Raw genomic sequence first — 23,299 nt, forward strand, 5'->3', positions numbered from 1 at the left:
TATTTCCTGAATGATTTCAAACCCAATTAATTTACTCTGGAAAAACAAATCAACAAAATAGCCTAGTAGCATTATTCTTTAACACTGCATGATTATCATTGGTATCTCAGTATTCTAAAAAATGCCACAGTGCCTTGAATGCTTGCTCCTGAATTTTTAATAGCAGTGGAAGGAGTCCAATTTCCATAAGTGACTTAAAGCTGGATTTCCTGGGGACCAGATGCATGTCTAGTTGTTAAACAGGTTTTAAAGCAATAAACTCTTATCTCCCATTCAGCAGCCAAAATAGAATATTTTGTCACCCAGTGGAACAACTGTTTGCTTAAAAAATACTGTGATAAAATACTGTTTCTTTGCAACCAGAAGGAAGCAAAACTGCCTCTGTTCTGTTCCACACCAGCAAGTCTTCCACAGACCATCCTTTGCGATCCAGTCATTTAAAGTTACAGGCAAGGTAGCCTGTCACAAAAACACCTGCTATAGAAATTGCTGGCAGTCAGGCTGCAGCTCAGAGAGAATGTACTGTATTTAATATAACTGTAGTATTACGCTAAGTGATGGAAATCATTCCTTTTTTAATCTTTGTGGACTTTATGATAAGATCTCAACACCGACTTATATTTTGCTAAGCTAAAACTTCTGCTAAGCATAGAACGTTCGTTGATGTCTTATATAAATCTAAAAGAATAAAATCACCAAACAAGACTCTCATTTTCAAGGTCTGAAATTCCAGAACACCACAGGTATTTTGTTTTTACTAGTACTAAAATAAAAGTACCACATGCACACATGAATCCAAACCGCCATGCATCTGAGATGCACCAATATATTTTTATATATTAAGCAACGTGATTATGTCTTTCTGCCATTCAGCCCACTTTTAGATACCACTGAAAAAATGGTTGTTAAACAGTACATCAGTACTTGCTAGTGCCTGCAATAGTGGGCCTGTTCTGCTACTGTGCTCCTACATCCATTGTAGCCAAAAGAAGAGAGACTGTGCACTAAGTTGTGCTTATTCTGTGCTTAAAGGCAGGGGGAGGAGGAGGAGGGTTGCAGTGGCTGAGCAGGCAATTTTCCTGGTCTTTGCACAAACACATAGTAATGGAACCTCAGTAAAAGCTTCTTTCTGCCTATGGGCACAAACTATTGTAAAGAAAAAAAACAGGATGGGGGCTTCAGCCTCATTTTACTTCTCTAACATCTGAGTACCCTTCTGAGATAAAAGGTAAGTGCTGTCTCAATCATTCTTCCTCAAATACCCTGGAACAACAGCAGGTATTACCTCCTCATCCACGACCTTCCTCCTCAGCTCTACAGTGACTATTGCCTTTTAGGCACAGCTGAGCACTGGCTGAGCCAATACTTCATAAAAATCTGTTGTTCTTCACCAGAAATAACCAGGATAGAAAGGTCCAAGATACAGATTTGAAAAATTATCTGTATTTTTTTGGCAATCTAATTGCAAGCTTAGGTGTGCTGTAGCCTGGCAAAGAGTTTCTTGATCAGAAAATATACCAATGAAGAAAACTAAATGAAATTTCTGTACTATTTACCATGTACCTTTCAGGAAGATTTTGGAATTCAGACTTCCCCCCCCCCCAAGAATTTAAATCTTTAGTTTATTTGCATAAATTCTCATCATGGCAATTTCTGTTCCATAATATATACATATACATGGGAACAAAAGGTCCTAGCAGTACATCCATTCAAGAAAAACAAGATAAAAATGACAAAATATCATATATTTAATCCTGTTTTCACTATTCCAGAAATAACTAAAGCCTGTAAAAATGACAGTAGTTTTAAGTCAGGTGAAATCAGAAACAAGTGCCCCGTATTTTACCTTTTTCCCAGAATATACACAGTGGCCCTCCAATGACAGTCACAGGGAAAAGCGTTCATGACCTCCATCGTTAAGTGTTTGCTTACCCCTTAGATTCTTGACAAAATCTTCTAGCTTCATTTTGCGTTCTGGTTTCACATTGGGGCTGTACATATCTGTGTTCAACAGTATGATGGCAAAAGCTAGAATGAAGATGGTATCAGGATTTCTAAATTGTCTCACAACACCGGGATTGCAGATACAGTATCGTTGGCTGTAAAAAAGCAAAAAGGGGACTCTGTCACAGCTATAAATTACTATTCTAATTCCACAAAATAAACCAACTGCTCCATTCCAGAGGCTGAGCAAGCCATTATTTGCATTCCATATATATATTTAGCTTTCCATCTACACATTTTCATAAGCCAGTCCTAAAACGTGGAAGGCTTTTGTTTTGTACTACCACTGTAACTTCAGTTAGTATGGATTCTGAGCTACAATGTCAGTCTTCCACTTTTCTCCATAAGTAGCACCCGCTAACACCAGGTAAGAACCAGCATTGACTTTAGCTTACCACCATATAATGACTTACATCTCATTTTGCCCTGGGCAAATTATGCTTGTGTTAGTATTAAGTTAATGTTCTTTATTCCACTATTTTTGAAATTCTTTATGAAAAGTTGAGAGCATATATACTCTAAAATGTAAATGGCCTTGTAATTTCACTCATATAAAGGATTGCATCCATTGTTAGAGACATTCAGAAGTCCTTGAATATCTTTTCAACTGATGCCAAAAAGAACTTTTAATTGAAAAACCTTGCTATATTAATACAAATGACATACATGAACACCAGCAGCAACTAAAACTTCCTATTTCGTATTAGCAAAACCACCACGAAAGACACACCATATTTGAAACTGTATGTAGCTGACAAGGACACTGCAAAAAAGCAGGGAAGTAACTGAGATATACTCAACTTCCCCAGTTCTCCAGCCTGACAGTTAGACAACAGCAGGTTTCTGGTGACTGAGTAATTTATTACAGCATCATACCTAAAAGCTTCAATGAGCCGTTCTACTTTCTGGGCTTCTCCTTGAACACGGATATGAGCCTGAAATTTCCTGAGTGCTTCATCCAGTTCCATTGTTGAGAAGTCCATCTCATCCACAACACAGCTAGGATAAAAACATAGTGCCATTGTGTCTTAATTTCTAACAACACGGTACCAAAGGTAAGCTTTTGAGACCAAAAAAACCTTTCAGTTTTTCATCTCTTGTAGAGTTTCATGGAGTTTTTTGAAACATTCAGCAGCAATTGCAGTAAGTGTAGGTAAGTTGTGAAGGAAGGATTGCAAATAATAGATCAAAGAGAATGTGCACATGTAAGCGGGTCCTTATTTTTTTTCTAACAGAAGAGCTGCTGGAATAGCAAATGTCTGACCAATGTAAGCAACGTACCATTGCCAAGAATAACTATTGGTTTTGTGCTTTCAGGCCAATCAATTATTAGAATGCCTATAACAATAATAAAGAGCCTATACTGTTCACAATATTGGATCTCAAACAGCCTGCAGCAAGCACAATAACCTGTACCAAATGGCTCTGTGTCTAGGAACGTTCTTACATATGGAGAAAAAGAAATAATCTTGTTTGGATACTCTCTTACTATTACTGTAATTCTCACCTCCCCACCATTTGCCATGTCTTTCAGTGAACATTTATGAAGAAATAGTTTCTTGCTCGGAAAATACAGTGCTGACATAAAATAAAAGAAGGAACCAGTTTAATGTAATCAACAATGTGAACTATGTCATTCTAATATTTTGTTTAAAGACTACTTTAAAATCAGAAGCTTGTAAATTTCCTTTCTTTAAACTCAGCTTTAAGTTTTTAAATAAGCAGATATGAATCACTGCACATAACAGCACTGTAATACAGATAGAAAGCACAATCCAATTTTAAAAGCCTTTTCTTAAATGTATAGCTATACAATGACAAATTAGAGTAGCTCACATTTGTCTTGTAGTAGTGTTGTAGCTAACATCTGCTTACCACCTCTTTACAAAATTTGGGCAAGAGTGGAACATACCATTTGCGGAGCCAGCGCAACAACAGCTGCCTTGGTTCTCTACTGTACCACTTGCCTGTACTCTTGCACTGAACTGTGTAGCGTAATGAACTGAAATGATGGGAATCCCGTACAGAGCAACAAAATGTCATGCTTTCCCTCTCACTTTTAACAGTGTTCTTTATGGCGGTTTCATTTTATTCCTTCTTTGAGAGTCTGTACTTCTGTTTTCTAATGCAAAGTCAAGACACAGTAGAAGGTCAGATCCTCAGCTACACCTCTGTGACACCATGCACTCCTTGGTCAGGCAAAGAGAGAATGCCGAGGCGCGCTGCAGAACAGCAGGGCTGCAGGAAGGGTGTCTGATGTCCCCCAAATGTTGGGCAGGGCAACAACATCAATGCCAGCCATGCCAGACCTGCGCCACCCAAACAAGCCTTTACAATTGAGCTACCACCAGGTAGCAACTACAGTAGGCCCAGAATGCAGCTTTTGGTCAAAAATTTAGGCTACTCTCTTGAGCATTTTCTAAGCTCCAATGAAAAGAAGATTTCAGCCAGTTAAAACACACTAATTTACAGCATCCGGGAAACTTGAACACAAATCAAGAGCAAGTCACTTGAAACTGTGTAACAGAAAAAGGATCACCTGTTAAAATGTCTTTTCTGTGTAATAACCTGGAGTTGTTATCAGTTTGACAAAATCTACCTCCAATCTGTAAATGTGATATTTAAGATAAAATGCTATTCTGTTGTCTCTTTTTAAGAAAAAAATACCTTGTTCCCATTTGCAGGCGAGGTTCAGAACTCTACCAAGATAACAGCACTGCTTACAGGGGGTTCCGTGACCCAAAGCGTAGCTGAAACAGCTTATTTAAGAACAGATTAATTTCAATGAAAGGATTGTTGTGGGGTTGTAGGCAGGTGATTATGACCTTACTCTTAACAATTCACCTCATCAGACTCAGCATCTGGCTTAGCAGAGATAAACTTCTTACCCATATTCTGCTGATCTGTTTGAGACAGTGAGGGCAAACAATTTGTTCAAGATTCCAAAATGCATCATCTAAGATTACAAATCATCTTGTCCTAGACCTGTACTGCTTTCTTTTAAAAAATAACAAAATATGCACTTTTTGGAAAGTCTTCAGCCTAGCCTGACTCATAATTGCAAAATCCAGACAACCATTACAAGCAGCTAATAATGACTCATGCTGAAGAGGGACTGCATCAAAACCAAGCCATATTCTGTTCCTCTATTGTAAGGCTGGCTGCATGCTTTGGTAGGGAGGCTCTTCTGCTGCTTTCTGCTGGGTATTGTACTGTAAGAAGGCAGCCTTTACCAAGGCACAGGAAAGGAAGAGAAGACCTCTAAAGAAAGGTCTATGGCATATGTACCCATGCCATTAGCCATATTAATTCAGTGCTCAAGTTTACAATTTGAGATACGTAAGTTCTGATGGCATAATAGCAAGATCAAGAGGGCTGTAGAGAAAGTGACCAGCATCTCTGTAATAAGAAGCCAATGAGAGCAGTCTATAAGAAATATACAAAGAAAATACAAGGTGTTGGCAGACACTTTGTAGCAGGATACCATAACCTTAAAATTATTTGCAATGTATCAATATTATGTACCAACATTCAGTCCTCAAGAAAGACCAATGCAAATTTCATACAGCTTTCATTATACTCGGTTTAAAACTGCGGTCAGAATTTTTCCTAGTCTTCCTTAATGGACAAGATGCAGGGCTTTTTCCATTCTCAGCTGTTTTGTTAAACATCTAACTAAATTTTTTATACAGTTCCTTGAACAAAACTGGACTAAGATGTATTCATGTTTACAGGTCAGTATGTCAGGTATAAGTTAAAAAAAAAAAAAGCCCCACAAGAATACATGTTTTAAATAAACACCCTCTTAATATAAAGCTTCTTTTTTTGTTCTACTCTGTATATAAGGTTTAAAAATTTATGACCAAGCTGCTAAAAGTCTAATTTTCTGCTTTGAATTTCTTTGGTTTTTAAAACAATTTTTGTTTATCTAATCTTTTGGAAAAAAACCACTTTGTATAGATCTTGTCAGCATATGCCTGTACACACTGAAATCCCTGTTTACCTAACATCTGAGCCATTTCGCTGTAATAATTATTTTCATGTTCCACTACTGAGGAGGCCTTATGTTGCACATAATATTATTTTGTTTCAGTCAGTAAATTATTAGAGAGCCCAAGGAAGGAAAAAGACTTTGAAATAATGTATTTTAAAGCCAATGAAATTAAACCATAAATTTAGAGTTAATGTACATGAGTACAGGGAATATAAATCCTTGTAAGTATCTTGCTGAATCAATAACAAAAACAGTAACTTAGCTGGAAAGCAAAGAAATAAATATTTGCTCATGTACATGCTTTCTTTTTTAACCCCTAAGAGTCTGGCTTCCCCCTCCTTCAGAACAAGACCCAGAGGTAAGTGCAGAACATTCAGAGACCATTATTACCTGCAGCTCGATGACATGGCTTACTTAAACATTAAAATATGCTTACCTCCTCCCCACACAGAATACTCACTCTAATACATCCCGGTTGAACTGTTTTTGTCGATTTCCCAGAAATTCTCCAATCATCTGTCTGCTGAGACCTTTCCTTTGCAGGAGAAAGTGGGCAACACCAACTGGAGTGTCTGGCACAAAACCTCGCTCAATTAGGTACTGGACTCCTTTTTCAGGCTTTCTGAGGAGAAATGAGAATGCAAAACTATTAATTTTCTTCCTTTGGACCCGAAGGCATTTGATTAAAATTTTACAACAATTTTGCCAATCACTTTTAACTAACATACTACTAGTATGGGCTAGTATGGTTTCAGGATAAATGTAACCATCCTGTAAGAACATACTGTTCACTGTTAATAGCTTACTAGCTTTGAAACACATCTTTGCATGTTATTACACATTTCCCTGCCCCATAACCCTTCCAAAGAGATGCTTTATATGCAAGCAGCTTCAGGCATGAAAGTCAAAACACTTGTCAATGCAAAAGACAAGCCCAACATCAGCTATTAAATGCTCCTGCTGCTGGGAGAGATGTACCTTCCAGAAACTGAACTAAAAAGCTGATGCTGAAAAACAAGAAACAAAGAAAAACAAAAAACATCCCTGACCTGCCATCCCCCTGCTGTCAAAAGCTAAATTTACTGAACAAAAAGATCTGAAGAGGTGTAACTTGCAAGATGAGAATACAAAAAATAAGGGGAAAAAATTGTCAGTCATGCCAAAAGAAGCAATTAAACATAGTGGCACTCCCATCTAATTTAGTTTTTTTTCTTGTCCTTTAACACACCCATTGCCCCATATTTCTTTGCCTCAGACAAGCGCCTTCATAGTTTCTGCAGTATTTTACATCTCTTTATATGTCACCTCCAGAGTTAGCTGTAACCATTTTTGATCTCAAAACAAAGCAAGCTGAAGCTACTGATTTTAACATATTAAGAGGTGTGCGCTGGGGAGAAGGGTTGCGGCTGGAATTGGTTTCTGGCAATAAAATCTACTGCTTATAAAGGCAAATGCTGCTTATGTTTCAAAGTGATGTAAAATTCCCCTTAGAGCACACGTTGTGCGCTGCATCTTCCAGCAGTGTGATACAACAACTATAATTTCTTTTAAAGATACTAAAGGGAAATCTTTAAAGAACCAGTAACTCCATCATCATCTTTAGTTTGTAAGAAATTATAATATAATGTCCACCTGTAAGAGCAAATCATTTGCAGTATGCTGGATGACCTGAAAGATATTTCCTTTAAGGCAAGCAAAATCAATTTCAAAGGACAAGGTGACTGTACTATTTTTATACAAGGTTGATCATACAACCATAATCCTTCCTCAGGGTTTTTAATTGCAAATAACATTACTAAATACATCACCATTTGCTTCTCCTATTCTTTTACGTTACACTATTATACACTTAATACCCTATTAAGAGCTAGATAGATCAGAGGAATATCTATAATTTAATCAACAGGGAGTTCTCAAATCTCAATTTCTTGCATCAGGCTTTGTGGCTCTTTTCATCTGAAATAAGATTAACATATGATCATCTTCTAAATACAATCTTGTAAAATTAATCTCCATACTCAAAAAGTATCCTTTTTCTTGTAAGTAATATAACTGCTACGTTCATATGCTTTTGAGTTGTATTACAGAATTCTTGATCCTTCTGAATTTGAAATCATGGCATCCAACAAAACCAGGAATAGTTTTCTCCATGCCCCTTGTTAGTGAGTTACATTTGTCAGTAAAATTCAGAGCGATAAAAACCCAGGAGAGTGCCTCTCCAGCAATTGTCTAAACAGAAAACAAAGAACACTATCAAAAAGCACAACTTGATCCAAAGATCACCTTTACTCAAGATACAGAAAATGCTGGATCATTACGCACTGTACTAAACCACAACTTGAATTCTTACTATCCCCATAAACCTGAACATTTAAAATCATCACAAAGGTGACTAATTTGGCATAAGCTCCTACATATTTGTATTTTACATAAGTCAGGGTCTCCTTTTTCACATAAGAAGGTCTGCTTCTGGTTCAGCAATATGACATCACTTCATTCAAATACACTTCAAGCCAGGCTAGGTAAGTCTCCAAAACAGACTAAATCCACTTAGCAATACACTGGAACCCAAAAGCTCTTTTCCCATTGATAGTTTCTTCATGCTGAAGTGAAGCACCAGGAAGTTTTGCAGTCTAGGATTATGTGAAAGTAGTCCATTTTGTTACAAAAGTTGTAACACAGAAGCAATGTAAACTCTGAACTGTAATAACATGAAAGTAGTACCTGAAAACTCTGAGCTGTAAGAATGAAGACTACTCATTCCCTATTTGGTAAAACAAACTGTAGTAGCAGCGGCATAAACTTCAGAGTAACAAACCTGGAAGAATCATTTCCACAGTGAACAAACTTTGTTCCTTCTAATTCATGGCCCTACCCACTGAATTTGCCAACTAGAGATCAATTAAATTGTGTCATATTATTTTGAAATCTGCCCTTTAAAAACTGTTAACTTTGTGGTTCTGTTCTAGAAAGAAACTGCAAACCTAGAGAATGACCTCAACTGAAGAGCTACTGGTGGGCTGACCCCAGCCAACAGCCAAGCACCCAGACTAAGCCAGTACAGAGCTACTGCTAAAAATAAAGAACTCAAGAATTAAGGGCTTCTCTAGAGAATTGCTACTACCTGTTGAGATGAGAATTGTAACTTTCCATAATGTTACTTGGATTTTTCTTTGAAGGTTCTGATGATAGTCATCACTACAATGGGGATAAAAGATTTGTTAGAGCAAGCACTAGCAGTGTAACCTACTTAACGACAGAACCTACAGCTTCAGGTCATCTTTTGCTACCTCGCCTCAAGTTAATGACAGTCTACAATAGAGTGTATTCCAAAGGATGGCATAAAGGGCAAGTAGCCAGAGGCAGCTGGTACCACTCTGTAGTTGTTAGGGTATCACTTGCTAAGCAAGGCAGCCTACCATGTTTTCAGTTTTCCTGTTATGGAAGTGAATGCTCTTTGGCTCACAGGTGAACTCTGAAGGTTAAAGGTTATGTGGGCACGTGCATAAATAAAGTTCTAAATAAAATAAATTTCTGTGGCTAAATGTGGGTATTAAATACTACAGGTGAAAAATTTTCCTATCCAATGGGCATCTCCCTGGTTTCCCATTCAGCTCATAAATGATAATTCTAGTTTCTGTTCTGGAAGTCTAGCTTGCCAACAAAATGTCTTCATATTTCTGTTTTTGATGATCTGAAACCTTGAATTCATTCAATACTCTTGACCAAGAAATTGAATTTAATATGAACTACATTTTACCAAGCAGCTTACTGGAAGTACGCTCGCTCTCTCTCTTTGCCTTCTAAGCTAGGGAGGTTCTGGGGAGTTTTATTGCTGTTGTAGGCTCCCTCCAACCCTGACACCAGGTATGACGATCATGGATTTCACATGAGATAGGACATCTGACATGTTACCCTACTCAGATATCCTGCCTACTCAGAACTGAGCGTAGAGCTTTTTGTACTTACAACTAAGAGTCTTTTGTGATTAGGAAAACTCCCAGTATGGCTTGTTAATTACACCTACCAATAACAGGGAAGATGAGAAGTCTATAAATAGCAATCACGAAAGCTGTGTACTCAGAGCATTTATTTTCAGATTTGAATACATTAACTAATATCAAAATGCATCCTCTGAAGCTAGCACCTTACACAGCTGATAACATACATATTTAGAGAACTTTTGGTATTTACAGGATTGTTTCCAAAAATAAAGTTTAAAACTGTCTTCTACCTAAAAAAAAAAAACCAACACAAAAACACCCAACCAAAACAAATCAAAAGAAATCTACTCAAGAAAAAGAAATAAACAACTAACACAAAAGATGCATACTAACATATTTACATAGGATTCTCAGATGTTACACAAAGGGTTAAGGAATTCTCCAGAAAATGATTAATAACAAGACCTTTAGGATGGTTTAAAGTGATTTTTTGGGGAAAAACATAGATGAAGAAAGTAATGCAAACTTCAGAACAACGGATGAAAACTATACATTTTAATAAGCCTGCTTCTTAAAGAGCACTGGTCATATCCAGTAAAATTTTTGACTTTGTGTGTTCCTGAAGACAGGCTGAATCCTGCAGCAATTTCTGGAAAATGACATCTTTAAGAAGAAGTAAGTGCCAGAAATGAATAGCACAAAATCACACACAGATATCAGTTAAAAAAACAAAGAGCAGAAAAGCCCCAAACCCTCCCCTCCCCAAAACTCCATTCCTAAAAAGCCAAGACAATAGCAAACCCCTGCACATCACTGCCATTTCCCCGAGTCAGTATTACACCTTTCCTTCCTATGCCTAATACTAACTAGTAGGAGATGGCTTATTTACTCAGCAAGTTCTACATGCACTACTGAAAGCGTAGATTCAGTGAAAGTTTATATAACTTGCTGACATTCATGTAGATCTCATTAGAGTGGTCATTTGTTGGGAGTTTCTAGATGGTGAAGCTGAAGAGGATCTGGGTTTTCTTCCTTTAATAGCTATGCAGGTTGAATTTGGAAAAGTCACAAAAAGGTCTGTATGTTTAAGAGTTTTGCTAATCTAAGTGATGGACCAGGCTCTCCTAAGAATGAGTTCTCCTTTGGAGTACGGGGTAGAAAAGAAGTACAATAAATAGAGTAATGATATCAAAGTTGGGACATTTCTGAGAGAAGTATCCCCTACCCAAGTTAGGAAAATATAGAAAGAAAAAAAAATAAGTTTCTCATTTGAAACCCTAAATTTATATAAGCAGCACAGAATCTTTAGAAAACCACTGCATCCCTAATATTTCTGTTATCATAAGTGAATTAGTAAAGAGAGCAGTGATCCAGAAATCTACAATTCTGAATGTGTCATTATTTGTCTCAATTAACTTTCACCTGGTTGGAGGAATCACTGACAGGCAACTTTAGGATACATGTTATTACAATCATTTACACCGTGTGCAACTAGCTGTTGCAGAAAATCTGCATTGCCAATGATAAACCCCAGCCCTAAAGCTCCATGAATTACTAAATATGGACCATCAAAATCACAAAATTCCAGTCCCTCGTTTGACATTTCCTCTGCTTGAATTCTGTTTTCAAAGGTGCCCAAGACCTGCCAGAATTTGAGAAAACAGGAAAGCCACGGTCAGAAACAGCTCCTCCCTTTGAAGAAGGGAAGCATAACAGCATCTGCTGACTAATTTCCCAAGTCAGTTCACAGCAAATGTGCTCACACACCCCAACAGGTAGTGTGGGATCAAGGACAAACACAGAGGTTTCTGTTTAAGCCACAAAAGGAAACAGTTAGAAATACACCGAGGAAACAGTTAGAAATACACCACCTTATGCTGTTGTGGGACAAAGTAATACCAGATTCCAAAGGCTGGTGGTACTTCAGAAATAAGGCTTTGTATTACCTAAGTATTCAAAACATTAGGTTTAAAATTATAGGAAATACTATGTTTGAAAAAAATTGTAGAATTTTTGAAATGAAATTTCCAATTTTGAAATGAAAAAAATGAATTTGGTAGAGGAAAACTTTTAGTCAGATTCTAGATGGTAAAAAAAAAGATATCAGCACAGACTTAGCATTTGCTGTTATCTACTAGACTTACTGGTACAGCCAGTCTTACTGCAGAACGCATTAAACCCCAGTTCTGTAGGTAGGTGAGCACTTCAGTGGCAGTGCCAGTACTGGCACCAGTCTCTTCACTCATTCCTGTTGCTGGTTTAGGACTTCCTGACAAACTGAACTAGGAGAAAAAAAGGGGGGTTTATTGTTTTGTGTATGTGGGGTTTTTTTTGTGGGATTTTTTTGTGGTGGTCTGTTTTGGGTTTGGGTTTTTTGTTTGGTCGGTTTTTTAAATCCAGTCAAGCTCCTGCCATAGCTGCCCAATCAGCTGTACTAACCAAGCCATAGTGTGGATAAAATGCCCATGTCCATGCTGGCCAACAGAAGAAGAGAATAGTGATCACTACCTCAAAAAGAAATAAACAGCAAAACCACAATACAAAGGTGTATAAAGCCCTCCCTATTTCTGACTTGCTAAACATGTAAAACTTACAAGCATCCAAACCCACATTAAATCTTGATATTTCCTTTGAGATGCTCAGACAATAACAGAGCTGTGAAATGGAAACATTAATAAACAAATGAGCCCAGGAAGCAGCTTGCCCATGTCTAGATTTCCAATACCCAGCAATGCCAAAAGTATCTTTTGAGGTAAACTAGGGATTTATTACACAATGTAAACAATGACAACTGTACTATTCTTACAGCTGAGACAAGGGGGATAAAGCTAGCCTGACCGAAAATGAGAAGCTTGGTGAAATATCCAGAAAGAATGCCAGTATTTCTGAGGGCACATCTATGCTTTTTGGTTTCTTGTTTACATTTAGGCACACATAAGTGCTACACTGAAAGGACTCTAAGCTGCAAGAATCTAGAAAACAAGCAAACCAAAACTACAAACATTTCTTAGAGGCTGTCAACACTGAAAACAGAAACAGTTCACAAACATGCTCCTGCCAAAGAAATCTTTTCATGTTGGGGGTGGAGAATTTACTGCCAACTATGATGCCAGCCCTCTGTTAAAAAAAAAAAAAAAAAAAAAAAAATCATCCTTGCTTTTGATACTAGAGATCCCATTTTTAAAATATTTACAGTTATCACAAAACGAAGCATTAGTTTAACGTTAAAATCCAGAGATTACTTTTTCAATAGCAAGAATCTAAGAATTTTCTTAGAATCATTTAAGAAGGTAAATATTTTTAAATAGCCAAATTGGCAATAACAAGCTAGTTGAACATTCTCCTCAGCCTGCCAGGCACTACATTTTGTTTCAATGGCTGTACTTCTTTCACTTTTGCTGAATATCCTACTGCTACCGCAACAAAGAGAATCACTGTGTCTATTTTAAACCTTCTGGGAAAAAAAGAAAAAAACCCAGTATCCTTAAAATATTACCCAAACTAGTGCCGAAACAACTTGCCAGGGTTCAGTCAACTATGCAGCAAGGCAAGAAGGGGACTGAAAGGAAGAAAATGAGAGAAAACTGGGAAGTCTGAGCTGCAACATTCTCATGTTACACAACTGTTTAATGAAGAGAAAGAAGAACTAGGTGTAAATTGCATCTTCTGGTAATTACAAGAAAGAGTCCCTGGGTCAGGAAAACGAGCCAAGAAACAGCACATTTCTCACAGCTTCTCTGCATCTCATGGAAACGGGGAGATAGTTATTCACATTATTTGGGCAGGAACCCTATGGTTTCTCCCCCAGTGGGGATGACTTCTCCTCACTACATTATGATATGTTAATCTTCTCAGGTTCATTCAAGACCAAACCAAAAACCTACCACCACAGATGTGAAGGTCACAGCTCACTTGCAATTACACCAAATTACCTGGAGTAACCTCCATTCAGTGAAAGTTAATTTATACACAATGTCACTAACAAAGGAATTTACTAGGAAGTGATCTCAGTGCCCAGTTCTGTTTGGTGGGGGAGCAAAATAAAGAGAGGAAACCCTGTAGGCAAGGCAACTGTTCTCATAAAATTGGGTAACTGACCTAAACAGTTCTAACCATTACTTCTGGTCTGATCAATTAGTTTCTTCATGTCACCATTTCCTAGTAAAGTGCTAGAAAATTATACATTAAACATTATTACTGCTACTGCATGTTTAGGCTTGCCTGAAAACTATCACCTGAATCAGAGCTTATTAGAAAACTGTAAACAGTATATAAAAGGGTCCAAGCAGAAAGCCTAGGTTATTCTAATAAAGGAGGGGAAATAGAGATTAAAGCTATTTCAGAAACAGATTTTTTTCTGTATGAGAAGCATCAGCCTTGAGGAACAAAGCAGCCAGCACAGTGGAGAGGCACACCCCGAGCAGTTGCAATGCAGTAGCTGGACATGTCCTTGCTAGTAAACCCAATCCTGAGTCATCATGCCATAGCAGATTCTGTAGCTCCTTGTTATTCGCCCTCTCCGCAGTGGACAGTCTACTCCCCACCCCCCGCCCCGCTTCTTCCTTCCTTGCAAGAATGAAGGAAATATTTTACCTAAATAAATGGAACAAAATACTCTTTGAGGATTTTCTCACCTCCTCTGACCCCACTGCACCTCTGCATTTCTCAGAGTAGGGAAAAGAGCGTGTAGCTGCCAGCAGAGCAAAATATACTCCACTTTGAGACAAGATACATGAAAAACCTGCTGGCTCTCTCAGAACTATTTGCCAGGGCTGAGTATTACATTCATGTTTATGCAGCTGTAGTCAGGAATGACACAGTAAGATGACTATGTCCTTGAAATTGAGGAACAGTCCCTATCTTAATGTTTTCTAGTGCCCCTGCCCTAAATTCTCCTTCCACACCCTCACCCCAGTTACAAATAACAGAAGTACTTCAGCTTCAATTTCTGCAACTGTGCTGATTGCAAATGGGAAACACTGACACATTTAAAATGGATACCTTTCAGATTGGCAATGCAAAAATACTGTTTAAAGATACGCAGGTTTTTAATTTCCAGATCCACCAAACTTCAATTCAGTAGATAGGTGTGAATTGTTAAACAAGAGGAAAGAGTCGGTGCCCCCTTCTCTCTTCCTTAACTCTTCTTCCCAGGGTTCCTATGCAGCCTTCCCAACTCCCTGTTCAGACTGTCCTCTGTATGCCTGCAAAGGCAGCTGCTCACATTTTTCACCTGCAAAATTTAGTCACTTGAGATTTGGGGGTGGGGAGTGGGATGGGTGGGAAGGAATTAAAATTCTGGCATCCAGAGTCATATCAGATGCTTGTCTGGGAGCTGCTCACCCAGTCAAATTCCTCCATTCATAGGGTCATTTTCTAATAACTGACCATATCCTGAGCACGCACCCAGGCATTGTTAGAGCAAACCAGTTACCGATTCCTGGCACGTAGCAGCGGGAGGGAGATGTGTGCCCGGAATGTGTAAGGGCAGGCGGAGCTGGCGGCGAGGATGAGGTAATGGCTCTTGCATGGTTCCAGGGACACTCGCACACAGTTACCGCTGGTCATAGCGCAGCCTTTCAAAAACTAAATTTGCTTTCAACATTTGGTAAAGTTTATACTTTCTTTTAATGGCAATAAAGGGAATCCTTGTGCCTGTATTTGAAATTGGCTATTCAATTTCAATTTGAAATCAGCTATTGGTTGAATCCACAGTTATTCATTTTGGCTGGTTTTTATAGGCAGGACATAACGTATGCTAATCAAAGCACCCATTTTGGAAAAAAAAGGAGGAAAATCGGGTCCTCGGGGAGAAAAGATAAAACACATACAGAACAAAGCAAAACACACAGAGCACTTTTTTTTTTTTTTTTCCTTTGGGTGTTCTCACTTAGGGCTAAATGTTTTCAGAAATAATGAGAGTCATGCTAAGAACATTCTTCTCTTCTTACTAACTCCTCGGCATGTTAGAGGACAAGCTACATGGAGTGCTTTGATTTTAATTTTTGTTGGAACCATCTGTGCCTGAATAATCTGCAGTCCAGATGTTGTAAGAACAGTAAAGTCCCTCTCAGCACATACAGGAGGATGGCAAATGGCTGTGTTGCAAAATCCTGAACAAGCCTCTTGTCTCCCCTTTCCTCTTTCTACTGAATCATTCCAGAAAATCACAGAAGATACACAATTTGCAAAGATACTAGAGAAGAGCTGACATAGTAAGAATTAGTTCAAAGGTAAACAGAACCAACTCCGTTTGATTTACACATTCTCCTTCCTACTCATCTGCAACTACAGAGTCTAAAACAATTAGAAATGTTTCCAATACGCTTTCAACTTAAAATTCTAAGGGGGACAGTCTAAAACTAGATGTTTTCAGACCAGATGTGAGAATGCTGAATGGATGCCATGACACCTGACTAAAAGCAATACAGTAAATATGTTCAATGTCTTATGTGAAATTAAGCATGTGATTGGTGTAAATGGAGCAACATCAGACTAGTACACCTATTACAGTATTTAAACTTAATGGCTACTTGTGAAACTTCTTTTAAAGAAAAATAATTAATAATATCTGGCAACTTTTATGGATTTCAAATAGAGAAAAAGTTTGCAGTACTTTCTGAACGTAAGTGCTTAGGAACCCAAATCATCTTCAATCTCTACCTACGTATAAATGATGGAAACAGCATACCTCTGCGGAACAGTTAAAGCTGCTTTCATGGAAAATGAAAAATGTGCCTTTTCACAAATATTACTATTGTGTGCCTCAGACCTCCAACAAGTATTTAGCTAGAAATTGTAATTTGCAATTTTGTATTTGGTATAATCCCACCAGCACTCACCAAATTCCTCTCATATCTGCTCAGTAAAATAAAGAAATATTTAAATTAACATTCCAAGGAATCTGGACATGTTTTAAAAAGTCTGCTCCTGGACTGAGTACCCAATTCACATCAATAGTGATATTTAAATTTTTAATAAAATCATCCCCATCATGTAATAAATGAAGGCAATAGGGCTTTCAGGGCTTACAGGTCAAAGGATGATAGATCACTGCATAATGCAAACAGATACTCATGCCTTTCTAGCTCCGTCAGTAAATCCTTGGAGAGAACTTTGGAATAGTGGGGACTTTGATAACAGCCCGTTACAAATGAAGCTACAGAAAACTCTTCAAAACACTATGCTGTAATGGACCATGGACACATGGGTAACAGTCTTCCATCTGTCACTACCCTTTCCAGAAAGCAAAAAAGGACAAAAAAGGGGGGCCGGGGACGAAAGGCATCTGGGAAAACTTATTGTAAAAATATTTATCGCCTACCCTCTGCTCTAGAAAAGTGGTGTTATGTAAATTTACCTCCAAGATGTATGTGTAAGATTAGGCCACAAAGCCTTCAACAAAACACTACACAAAATTAGCCCTCAACAGAACTCTGCTACAACATAAAAAGCAGAGCAGCACGGTGGCGATGGCCCACGAGCTGTACTTCAGAGTCACTTTTTGCCAGCCATGTCAGAAATTGGCACCAGCACGACTGGCACCTGTGGTGAAATCACAATGCCATAGAAACACTGCTAGGTGACAGGACATTTGACAGCATCTTCCAACACTTGATATAGCAAAGGAGATACTAAATATGACTCTAGTCACCTAGATTAACAAAAGAGTCTAAGAAATGCACTTTTATCTCCAATATTTTATAATACTAGGCACAGTTGAATCAAATTTTCAACCACTCTAATGTTCTCCAAGTTTTGCTGAAAACGCTTTACTAATACAGAAAGCATTTGTACCCCCCGCCCAAGAGAACGCCGAATAATCACTACACCGCACTATTTGACATGGCCCAGTTGGGCACGCCACTGCAGTTTGAGGAGGCAGGAATTGAGGGCAGCATTATCAACAAACATACCTGGTGGCCACAAGCACTTGGCAAGGAGCCACAGTTACTGCCACCATGACGGTGGCACAACAGAAGGGAATACGGCAATTTACTGCCTACGCACACAGCTGTGCACTGAATTACAGTCTGCTGCTATTGACTGCAGAGCTGACCCAAGGGCAGGACGTGTTTCCTCAGACTACTGAGGTTAAACCATTCGGTCCTATTTAATCTGTTAGAACCATCAGTGCACCGATAGCAGAATGAAACCTGAAAATCCTACCAGATTGGGCTGCAATAACTGGTAAGCCTGGTATTTCCAGCCTGCAGTCAAAGCAAGAATAAAATCACAGCCCTTTTTACTTTTTTTCCCTTCTTTTTTTTTTTTTTTAAAGCAGCAGTTAAAAGGCCTCTTGAAGCCTTGTTTATAAGCAAACCGGTCTCAAAGGCTGGATTTGCATTGGCAGGGTTTGGAGCCTGCAAAATAAACCTTTCTAGGTAGTGCTTTCCTTCTGCCTATAAGGGAGGAATGGTTTTCAGTGTAATTTCTCCCAGACTACATCCCTTTCAAACTACACTGAAGAAAATGCCTAATTCAACACAGCTGGCCTTACCACGCTTCCCTGGGAGCCTTGCACTCTGGGCATGCACCTGCAAGCCTTCCTTTAGGAAAGCAATGAATGGTAACACACAATCTGACAGCCTATTGACAGGGTAAAATCACTACTGCTGTTCAAAAATAGGAGAATGTACAGAAGCTGTTACTTAGTTGCAATTTCTTTGGCAGAAATCATCCCACTTGGGCAATACTTTATGTTCTAGCATAGTGGATACCACAAAACATCTTTAAAAAAGTATACTAGTTTAATCAACATTACCATTCCAAACTGAGTGTCAAGTTATAGCCTGAAACAAATTCTATGGTCAAGTAATAGAACTCCTAGAAAAATGGTTTTCAATTCCCTATAGTTTTTTCTCTACTGTCCTGTGTTCACCATTCTCCAAGGACCTTCATGCTACTCATGTTTTGCATATAATAGCGTTTAAGTGAACTAGAGGGCTTCTGCTAAGAAAACTGCACTTCGGCTTCTGATTTTTGTAATGATTTTGGCTTCTATTATTGTAATAGGAAAACCAGAAAAATTATAAAGCAACTGCTGAAATTTCAACTGTGAGGATAGTGACTTTCCATGCTTTAAAAAATTTCATTCTTTCAACACTCCTAGTGAACAAAGCAGAAGTATTTACACTACTGCAATTCATGCACTTCTTTAAGGTTCTAAATTCTTTGCATTTCAGCCAAGCTTCATGTACCAGAAAGAAATGACATGATTATTTCTTAATTAAGGTCTGGGAACTTAATTTGCAAGGAAGATTTTAAAGATGCAATGAAATTAACATAAACTTCTTGTAAAACACATCCCTAAAATTTCCTCTGGTAGATGCAGACATTTGGAAAAAAACCTTGACTTCTTGTAATAGGTAACTTCAAAGGCACTACTTTCAGTCCTGCACACAGTCCTTCCGCATGGGTGGAGTACATATCCTCTCAGGAGCTCACTGCCAAGACTTGTACTACTCCTATGCAGCAAGATCACTTAGATGTGTTTCAAGTAACAGCCTCTGTTCTTCTCTGTTCCTGATGTTTATTTTTCACTTTCAGCCTCCTACTGACATGGCATGTCACTAGAAGCATCTGACAATTTCCAGTGCTCTCATTCATCCCTACATGCTGCTTGAGCACTTCTTCAATGCACCTCTTTTCTTACACCCTTCTGCAATTGACTCACAAGACTGTATTATCAAGCCTGAAGTTCACTGGTCATTGACTGCTTCAGGCTTAATTACTGTGCAAAAAAACGAGCAAACGTCAAGTCTTTTAAATGTCAGCCAAACAGTACCAGCACCTTCCTCCCCCCCCCCCCCCCCCCCCCCCCAGGATGTTAATATTTTCAAATCTAAAAAAACAGCAAACTGATATAACTTCCTACCCAGTCTACTTTATGAGGAGCAAAAGCTGCAGAGATCCTATGACTTACATACTGCCAGTTGGTTAAAAGGTTCCTTAAAGGCCTACTGACTTTTTACAAAGATAACAAAACAAACCTGAAAGTTTTTACAGCCAAACCTGGCTGATCCATACTTGGTACTGTAATGCACAGCCTCACCTGACAGCTTCAGAAAGCTTTAGTAGTCTGCAACATTACAACATATTATTGTATGAAGAACACTGACCTATTAATCCAAACAAAACAAATCACAGCACTGCTAGCTGAAAAAAAGCTGTAGAAGACTATGAAGCAAGGTCTATGGCAGCACACTGAAATATCTATTAGCACTTCTGAAGCTACAAAATTTTCATACAGAAATCCTGAAGTACTGTGTAGAAAATTCCAAAAACTTATACAAACACTGTGACCTGCCAAGAGCATCTAAAAGAAAAATAAGGGAAAAGTCTGGCACTTGGCATCTATCATCTAAGTGCTTTGAGGAGCTTTGTAAGCACTAGTACCAGAAAAGTTTTAAGTAAATTGCACCTGTTCCACAGCAAGGGAACTGGCACACTAGGCATTAAAAAAGCAGTGAAGAAAAACTAGGAATTCTAATGCCAGCTACCCAGCTGTTCTTATCTTCAGATTATGATAGTTCCAATGAAAACTGTTTAACTCCAATAATCTGAATACAGAGTTTGGAGTAGTATGTGATTTCTTACCCTCTGTCATAATATTCATGGTTTTCTACAGACACCTGGGAGTGTCCAAAGAAGAAAGTATTTCAATAAAACAAAGAAACTCGAGTAAGTTATTTTATCAAATTTTAAATTACTCCATACATGGGAAAACTAACACTCATAGGCAGAAATACAGATTTGATGATAATGTTATGATAAATAATAAATATTCATTTAGTGTGAAAATATTCAGCACATTGTTCATTAGTATCAAAGTTTTGATGAAATCTACAGAACAAATTCCAGACCCATCCTGTGTTAAACAGGAAACTCATCTTACACTGCTTGTCATTTCTAATTCCCATATGACAAGTGTTGTAACACCACATTACTAGGGCAGGAAGAAATCTGAATTTGTTGTAACACCAAAAATGAATCAGGATTTAGCCACCATATTTTTCAACAAGAAAGGAATCCAATCCATCTTCTTCAATAGTTTACTACCATATATATACATATAATTACATTTTTTCATTTCCCCTGAAGCTGTTTAACTATGAAGGTATCAATGTGCAAGTATCCTGACATGAACAGTCACCACTCTGTTGTGGCCATTTTTCAGCAGCTCAGTTTTTTTCACTGAAAAGTCGGTATCAGACACCAGTCTTACTTATCTGATACAAGAAAAATATTCCTGGTTCAGTGGCTATGTTTCTACCAAACACAGAGAGAAGGAGGAAATGCTGTACTTACTTGTTAAAAAGATTCAGTCCAATCCTGTAATGGCGTTTCCTGATAACATCGTTACTGAAGGCAGGGGAATCCCAGCTGTTGCGAGTTTCTTTGTGGTATGTTTGTTTGCTCAAGGTTTGCTCCCTTAGGCTGTCTCTAGAAGAAGATTCTGAGCTGCAATTTATTGTGTCATTAGAGTTGGAAGTGCTGTTGATGCTGTCATTGTCTCCATCAGAATAATCAGACTCTGATTTGCTTTGCCTGTTGGCTGTGCCATTGATAGCTAAATGGCTATCTATAGGCCTAGCCCTATGTCTCGCCTCCTGCTCCTCTCGCGATATGATCTTGGCAGGAATACTGTGAGGGATGTGTTTTGGGCTTCCTTGCTGACTAGTGATCCCTCGGTCATATGCATTTTGCCTCTTTAACGAGCCTCTCTCAGAGCGATCACTCAAGTCCACTGAGCTGTCACTGGGTGGCTCTATAGTTAGCAACGGTAGATGATCCATTCTCATCCTCTGTTCCTGACATTCCAGTGATGGGGTACTCCTGCAGCTCGTATCAGTGTCTATCTTATCATCTTTGTGGGTCATGGACCAGTACTCTTGAGAAGAGTTCACAGACCGGAGCCTCAAATCAGATTCTGTGCTGGACGGTCTGTCTACTGACTGCGAAAGTGGAAGGGGTGGAGATAACTCTTCCTCATCAATATATAACGTAACATCACTGTATGATGCTGTCATCTCATCAAGCTTCCTGTGATCCACATTGTGAATTGCTGGTTTAGTTTGAGCACAACTATCCCTTTCCATTTCACGACTTCTGACTTGATCCGGAGTCTGGGCTTCATCAGAATGTAGACTACGGCAATTCAGTGCATCATCAATAGATTCTGCAAGGGATTTCACTTGCCTGGAAAAAGCATCCTCCAGTTCTGTAATAGCATCAGCAAAATCAGTAGATGCTGCTGGAGACTTCATTGTAGCTGACTCTCCAAGGTCATCACATTCAGACTGTACCAGGGATCCCAGCTTTGACCCATCATTTGTAACAGACACTTGTTTTCCTTCAAAGTAAGAGCTATGGACTTTCTCAGGTCCTTCAAAGGAAAACTGCATTCTCATATTGGACAGTACAATGCGTCTTGACATACGATTTTCAGACATAGAACTTCTAAGACGCTCAAAATTTTTGTTCATCTGATACTGGCGAAAAGCTGTTTGTATAGTACGAGCAGCATGTCTAGTTATGAGACGGCCTCCATATTTCCGTTCTAGCATTTCCACCTGTGAAAGGGTGAACACAATTACTTTGTAACTTGATGCAGGTTGGAATAAGGTTAGAGTATAATAAAAAAATAATTCTTTTTAACAACTTTAATTTTCAGACATTTTTCAAAGTGTATACTGTTTCTGAAAGTAAAAACTCAAAGCTCCAGACGAACAACTGCACATACAGTGAACCAAATAGTCATTTCTAAATTCCACCATAGAAATACAGACAAAAGTATCAATATATGAATACTGTCATATAAAATTAAGGTGTTGGAAGTTTGTGTGTGTGTGTGTGTATAAATTTTGGTTTTCACATGTTAGTATTGGTGTGCCCATGTCAAAGCAGACAAGATCAAGCACTCTAGTGCAGTATGATGCAGTCATTCTTTCTCTGTAGGGAAAACTGCAGACAAGTAAAATCCAAGTACAATGCGAATTGCCGTATTTTGGAAGTAATTTCTAGAAGTGGCCATTGCCCTTCCATGTATGCATCACTTTCCACATGAATGAGAACCAGGTAGCATAATTTCACCCAGGCCCGATATCAAAGCAAAACCAAGAGTCCCAGACCACAGGCTTCCAGAGAGGTTTCTATGATGGAATATCCACACACAGAGCCTTCCTCAAACCAAGAACATATTTCAGGCTTTCTAAATACAAATTCAAATCTATTTTCAATCTTGTAATTGCACTCAGCATTGACAGTGTTTCCAATTAACAGAATGAATATGCAAAATAAATACATTATAAATGCTATTGCTTTAACCTAGTGAAAATGATATGTTAATACTTTT

At 38.4% G+C, this 23,299-nt stretch overlaps 1 protein-coding gene across 16 annotated transcripts in view; it reads right to left on the reverse strand.

Moving 5' to 3' along the window:
- The window catches only part of IQSEC1 (IQ motif and Sec7 domain ArfGEF 1), a 348,634-nt gene that overhangs the window by 24,308 nt on the left and 301,027 nt on the right, over positions 1-23,299 (reverse strand). For all 16 annotated transcript variants that reach the window (XM_055710354.1, XM_055710353.1, XM_055710352.1 and 13 more), the window contains 4 exons: positions 21,253-22,517; positions 6,459-6,620; positions 2,881-3,003; positions 1,933-2,099 (listed from right to left, as the gene is read on the reverse strand). In XM_055710354.1, the coding sequence (XP_055566329.1) occupies positions 1,933-2,099; positions 2,881-3,003; positions 6,459-6,620; positions 21,253-22,517 (1,717 nt within the window). The remainder of the gene's footprint in view (positions 1-1,932; positions 2,100-2,880; positions 3,004-6,458; positions 6,621-21,252; positions 22,518-23,299) is intronic.

Source organism: Falco cherrug, chromosome 4, assembly GCF_023634085.1.
Source record: "Falco cherrug isolate bFalChe1 chromosome 4, bFalChe1.pri, whole genome shotgun sequence".
Lineage (NCBI taxonomy): Eukaryota > Metazoa > Chordata > Aves > Falconiformes > Falconidae > Falco > Falco cherrug.